General features: G+C 40.0%; 1 protein-coding gene across 1 annotated transcript; it reads right to left on the reverse strand.

Annotated features, from left to right (window-relative positions):
* Positions 1–2,657: 2,657 nt before the first annotated feature.
* LOC136420501 (TNF receptor-associated factor 4-like) lies at positions 2,658–6,651 on the reverse strand. Its single transcript, XM_066407455.1, has 3 exons — positions 6,485–6,651; positions 4,416–4,618; positions 2,658–3,120 (listed from the first exon to the last, which is right to left on the reverse strand). The coding sequence occupies exons 1-3, from the start codon at positions 6,568–6,570 to the stop codon at positions 3,008–3,010; spliced, it is 402 nt and encodes a 133-aa protein (XP_066263552.1). The 5' UTR covers positions 6,571–6,651; the 3' UTR covers positions 2,658–3,007.
* Between the last annotated feature and the right edge of the window lie 384 nt (positions 6,652–7,035).

The following is a 7,035-nucleotide window of genomic DNA, read 5'->3' on the forward strand; positions in this document are numbered from 1 at the left end:
CTTGGATGAGACGCTGGGCGGATTCTTGCTTGGCATTCATAAGAACGCTGGAGAAGAATATGAGCCAGACAGCCTACACGTAAACATCGTTCCATCGCTCGGTATCTAAAGGTTATTAACTAGCAAAGATCGTAAATAACAGAAGGTTTGCACAAGTCAGGGTACTTACGCTACAGGTCGGTGTACATAAGGTACAAGTCGGGGTATATACGCTACAAGTCGGGGTACATACGCTACAAGTCGGGGTACATACGCTACAAGTCGGGGTACATACGCTACAAGTCGGGGTACATACGCTACAAGTCGGGGTACATACGCTACAAGTCGGGGTACATACGCTACAAGTCGGGGTACATACGCTACAAGTCGGGATACATACGCTACAGGTCGGGGTACATACGCTACAAGTCGGGGTATAAACGCTAGAAGTCGGGGTACATACTCTACAATTCCGGGTACATACGCTACAGGTCGGTGTACATACGCTACAAGTAGGGGTACATACGCTACAAGTCAGGGGAACATACGCTACAAGTCGGGGTACATACGTTAAAAGTCGGGGTACATACGCTACAAGTCGGGGTACATACGCTACAGGTCGGTGTACATACGCTACAAGTCGGGGTACATACGGTACAGGTCGGTGGACATACGCTATAAGTCGGGGTACATACGCTACAAGTCGGGATACATAAGCCACAGGTCGGGGTATATTCGCTACAAGTCGGGGAACATACGCTACAAGTCGGGGTACATACGCTACAAGTCCGGGTACATACTCTACAGGTCGGTGTACATACGATACAAGGGGCTTAACCGTAGTTAGCGGCCCAACTTTTAACTTTGTCTGATCGACACCCTTGTTGTGTGTCGATGGTCCATTTTACGTCCGCGGGCATATGCCTTCCTCTTCTGAAAGCGAGCGCGCGCCCCGTATTTGACGTTAGGACCGGGTGGGCCACATCGCCGATTTCCGCCTTTTTTAGTCCCCGGCGGTGTCTCTTACGAGCGAGGCCGCTTATTCTGCCGCGGCTCTAAAGCTTATTCTGTATTCTGCTGCAGGCGAAACCCTCTGGGCGAAACCTAAGTACGTTCGGGGATAAGTCGATCGATATCACGGTCGAGCCGAATTACGACCGTGATTTACGCTCGTCCGGGTCGAGGATTACGGTCGAGAAATAGTCGACCGGCATCTAGGGGAATAGCCGACCGGTATCTACAGTCGAGGAATAGCCGACCGGTGTCTACGGTCGAGGAATAGCCGACCGGTATCTACGGTCGAGGATCAGTCGCCCGGTGTCTACGGTCGAGGATTATCCTGCGGGTGGCATGTGTATTCACACTTATGTGATTGTGTACTCACACCTATGAATGTGAATTAACACCTACCATATATCAACACCTGCCTTATATATGGATGTGTATTGTGTATCTCATCCTCCCAATACCCATTGTAGGGTGACGACTCCCCCTTCCTCCTCCGATGTGTATTAAGAATTGACAGACGATTTCTTGGTGTTTTAGGACGCGTTACAAGAAGAAACGGAGCTTCATTAATGTCTGTCTAGCCCCAATTTCCCCCAACCCACTAGGAAACTTAATAAGGTGAATAAACGTCCGATAATCAACACTACCTGCTGGTTATTTCATGTTCCCATCTTATACCTTTATTCTTCAATGCTACATACTGTTTGTCTATCTACAATAGGCCTTTAGGTGCCTAATGGTCTCAAACATAACTCCCACGGAAGTACTTTGGACAAGAAAATACGCACAGACAATATCAGCTTTGAACTTTTTTAATGAAAAAATAACACGAACAATTTGCATAAACTACTACAAATATATACATATATATATATATATATATATCAATAAATAGATAAATTGATATATATATACATATATTTGTAGTAGTTTAAATAGATAAATATACATCAATATATAAATATACATCTTTCCTTCTGCAGGAAAGAGGTCTACTCTTGTTGGTACTCTACGCCACTCTTGTTGGTAAATAGGCAAAAGAAGGCCAGCCTTCTTAAGCCCGCACTGGTGGCTAAGCTAGGTAAAACCGAAGAAAATTTTTTTAAAGACTTTCCCTTCTAAAGGGAAAGGGTTCTACCTTAAACGAAAATGCACATTTCCGTGACTTACAATTTCAAACTTAAACGACATAACAATATCTACTTTGTTTGCTTGTAAAAATAATGTTCTTTATGAGCTGCGGTACAAAGTTCCAAACAGGCTGCCATGTTCATGTGACGTCATGACTTCGCAAGTCACTGATTAAAAGAATGCAGAATAAAGTAAGCTAATTCTAGTCTTCAGCCAAGAACCCCAACTGTATGTATACATATGAATATGTTTACGACTACTTACTACTACTACTACTACTAAAAGAAAATTTCTTTTTTGATATGCTACTCCAGGTAGTATCTCATGTCATCATTCCCATGTCATCATTCCCTGCAAAGAGAATAAAGAAAGCATCCAATGCAAGGTGTGCATGTCAGACATATGATTCATATGATTTCGTAGAAAAATGCCTTTCACTTTGTAGAACTGTGGCGTTGAACCAATTGACATAACGCAGTCACTCAATAAGCTTATCAATTCAAAACGAGGCAGAACATACTCTTGAGGACAAACATAAACATGAGGACAAAATTAACTTAAGCACTTTAATATTGGGGTATAAGAATTATTGATCAACACAAACACACATTGGCTTGGGCTTTGGTGCATTCATACTTATTAAGTTACATTCATCCTCTACAAAGCATGGGGGATGGGGAACCTAATATTGTGATATAAAGGTATTTTTAATTCTGATATTTTGTCATGTTAAGAACTAGTTGCATAACAGCGAAGCCGTCATCATTTCCCACATATCTTAACACAATATGTTCTGATCTTTGTTGAGCATAACCATGGTCTATGTGATTTTCTTGGATGATGTACACCAGAAACAAGGCAAGCAGAACACTACATGAAACTTTGAAAGTCACTTGAAAAAAACATAAAACATAAAATTGCAACACTTCACCTCCTTGAGCAGACAGCACTTGTTATGCCCTTCCAGATTCCCGTAAGGCCCCGTCCAGTCGCATTTACTGTCTGGGAAGGGAAGATAGTGGTCGATAAAGTTATTTCATTTCACTCCCAGGGCTGGAAATACTGGGTGCATGTGCACCTAATTTTGGACAGTGGGTGTATTGGTGCACCTGGATGCCTAGGTTACTTACAAGCAAGTAAATTTTATGGACGATATCATTCACAGACATAAAAATTAATACATGCGGGCAAAAAAACTACATTTTCAAATTCTGATAAGGTCAAAAACTCCTTGAACAAGAATGGAGGCAACAAAAGATGATATAACAACCAACAGGTCTTGTAGTACCTGTCCTAGTAGATATGTCGATCTGGATTAACTAGAACAATCTAGAAATATGCTTTATATACTCATACCATCATGGACAAGAGCTATACTGGATATTCATGCATTCACCTCGGGAGAATGGTTTAACCGGCTTGTGGCCAAAAGCTTGGTATGAATACCAAGGACTACGTTAGCCGGTCCGCAAAGTTCTGAACTCGCGTCATGAGTACCACACACGATTGTAGTGGCTCATAATATCCCTTGTTGGGACTCAACTTGGAGATCCAATGAATATGGGGGGGGGGGATACTGCATAAAACTGGCAATATGTACCAGGAACTTTTCATGTAGGTATCAGAGAATTATGGGTTTTATATGACAACTGACAGATGCCGAAAAGATGACAGATGTCAAATTTCAAGATGGACAAAGACAATACACATGTACTTTCTCGTAAGCTACATTCAAGGCCACAGAATTCATGGTCAAGTCGGACATGTGAAGACAGGTATAAGCACAAGAGGCTTTAGCTGTAAAACTGCCGCTAGTTTATTCCGCTGGTTAAGTTGGTATAAATGTTAGTTTTAGCATAAAGACTGTACAGAAAATGGTATTGATTTGCACCTCAGTTTTCTGTGCTACTTTTTAGGTTAGGTACAAAGGTGCACCTATTTCCAAAAAATATTTTCAAGCCTTGACTCAGAGTATGTATGGGAGTGAAATATGTTGTTTCTGTCATGCTGCTGGATCCAACTTTTTAAAATTTTTTTACAACTCCTCATACTAAGTCTTACGACTTTGGTATAGAGGTGCCTAGGGCAAACATGTATCATGAGTATGTACGAATTCAAATGGTCATTCTACTTCTCTATCTACCTAATTTTTGGGGCCCTAACTAAAACACAACATTAATTTTCAAAAGCTTTGCAAAATAGCCTCTGATAACTTCCTTCAATTGTCATTTCAAGCGCATTTAAGTACAGCATTTGCATGACAAATTGATATAGTAATTGAATTAAAGACAACTTACCTTCCGTTCCATTCGTGCACTTCACCTGTGCCTCCTGCACGGCCCTGTTCAGATTTCTTGCTGTGTTGAGCTGACTCAGCCTCAGAGGTGATCTGTCCATAGGGCATGTCGGCGAACATTTGAGCCATTGGCTGATGCAGGTACGACAGAACTGGTGTCCCCGTCTAGCAGGACAGATCACTGCATCCCTGACTACAAAGTTGCTGCAGTGGAACAAACATGTCAAAATGTCAGAGTTTTCAATAAATACAGCCAATATACATTCTAACTCTTTGTGGTCAGGCTTGTCAATTTGTATTGAAAATAGAATCTGGGAAATCTGTACCACACCAATTTGTTTTGTTGCTTCTCGGAATAGCCTCTCCTGTTTTTCCCTGTTTTTGTCACATTTTATCATAAGTTATAATATTTCATTTATCAAATATCAATATCAATCCATATGTTACATGTCAACTTGGCAAGAGGTAATTTTGTTACTGAAATTATAGTACGACATCAAAGAAAGGGGTGCATTGCATAAAATGAGCCATACAAAGCTGAATCTGTATCTGTCTCTATATAGCAGGTATAACCACCATTAGGCATAACACATCAGCAGCAACACACCAGCTTTGCAGGCACGTGGGGTGGCAGCAGCTGGTTATATTACACCGTATGGTCTGTCACACCTAGTCTTTGCATATCTCACTGCAACCGTTCTTTAGCTATCTAGTGCGGATGCTCCTACTTTACTTGATGACAACAAGTACCATTCTACTATGGTTCTCGGAAAATATGGATATTTGAACACATCAATCCTAACAATCAATAACTCTGGTACTTAAAAGCATGACTATTTCTAGTCCTCTTCTGAGCTGGCATTAGATACAGTCAGTATATCCACAAGTACAGTCAGTACATCCACAAGTACTCCTATGTCATTTTGTACATCATGCAAAGTCTGGACGTTGTTCTTTTGTCTTCAGGTGACATCCATTGCAGATCTGCTTTATCTTGGTGACACTGCATCCTCTCCGTTTTATCTTTATCCTTCTTTGTCACAGTTTGTGTATGGATCCCAAACTGTTTCAGAATTAGTCTAACTAGAGACATGTATGCAAGTGATTTTATCTTTGCTGGACATGTTTGTTATTTAAGGTCTCATTCATAAGTTTTTTCTCCCCATAGGCTTAGATGTTTTAATACGTGTTTTACATGGGCGCGTTCGTAATGAAGCTATAGAAAACGCACCAATTTTATTCATTTTATATTGAGAACATTTACCCTAGATCATGCAAAAAATTGCCAACAGTTTCACTGCACTTAGCTACACCCCAAAGAAGCCACTTTCCAACTAAAGAGCGCATGCGACAATGTCGGGTTATGGACATCTGACCTCGCGCGCGGCTGCCAAACTTTACCTGTTAATTTCTCCAGTTACAAACAAGTTTCATCAGTTTGACGCTTGAGATCAGTCAGGCTGACTAAGACCCCGTTCACACTCACTTTTTCAATCGCGAATAGTAGTTTGAATAGACAACACAAACAATCTAATTCTGAATGAACCCAAAGATCCTGGTTAAATATAATCTCTCAGGTTGCAGTATTCTGCGAAAATTGTGCATGTGAAGTCTGCAAATAATATCTTGGAAAAAGCTAATTTGCATATTTCATATTGTGAATATTAGCTGAATCCCAAAGGATTTAAAACCTATTGTACTGTTTTAAACTGAAAGGTTGACATGGCGACAAGAAAAATAGATAGAGTAGCAGGCGTTTTTTGTCAATTTTAAAACTGTATTTTAAATGTAACAGATACTGTTCTCCCATGAGTTGTACATGTGTCGTAATGCTGTAGAACAAATCAATTAACCGGTAAGAACCGTTTGTGTATTGTTATCACTTCCTAGTCATATATTTCATTAACATTTCATTATAAACAATGTGCAAATATACTAAAAGAAGATGGGAAAGAAAGATGCATTAGCTTTTCTGTAATGTCAAAAATGACAATTACTACATTACACAATGAATGAACAGAATCTAGAACAATGTACATTTAGTCAGAATCACATGTATTTTTCTCTTACCATAGTGCACAGAGCAGCGCCTCGATGATCTGCTTCTGACTCTCAGAGTCGGTTACAAACAATTCCGGTTCTATGCCCATGGCCATAGGAATCTGCAATGAAAAAATGGAAGAAAATGGATTCAAAAGATGTTATAATTTTACATAAATGCAGTAAAAAGAAGATATGTTTGTTTGATTTCTAGAATATTATCCATGCAAATCCATGTCTACTACAGATTACAATTTTATCAAATAAATGTATGTGAAAAACTAGCATTCCGCAATCACATGCCTTTGTTACATGATGTTTATTTTTATAACTGACAAGGTCAAAACCCATGGTTATTTACTGATTATGATAGTGAAGGCCTCCATCCCATAAATCAGATCAGTTAATGGTTTTCTCTATCTAGCTTAGAAAAGACGGCTATTCATGCATTTTGTCATTAATAATGTTTGTCTGATTTGCTTGATTTCTGTCTACTTCTAGTACAAGTACAACTGCAAGCAATGATGTTCACCTTCAGTGAAATTCCCATCATTTACCCCAAACAAATCTGGGCTGGACAG

The sequence above is a fragment of the Branchiostoma lanceolatum genome, chromosome 15 (genome assembly GCF_035083965.1).
Source record: "Branchiostoma lanceolatum isolate klBraLanc5 chromosome 15, klBraLanc5.hap2, whole genome shotgun sequence".
Classification (NCBI taxonomy): domain Eukaryota; kingdom Metazoa; phylum Chordata; class Leptocardii; order Amphioxiformes; family Branchiostomatidae; genus Branchiostoma; species Branchiostoma lanceolatum.

Bases quoted from the DNA above. Each gene is read 5' to 3' on its own strand.
- LOC136420501 (XM_066407455.1), bottom strand. From the start codon at position 6,570: ATGGCCATGGGCATAGAACCGGAATTGTTTGTAACCGACTCTGAGAGT. The intron at 4,619-6,484 runs GTAAGAGAAAAA...GTTCCACTGCAG, and splicing joins GCGCTGCTCTGTGCACTATG to CAACTTTGTAGTCAGGGATG. The intron at 3,121-4,415 runs GTAAGTTGTCTT...TTCCCTTCCCAG, and splicing joins GTGCACGAATGGAACGGAAG to ACAGTAAATGCGACTGGACG.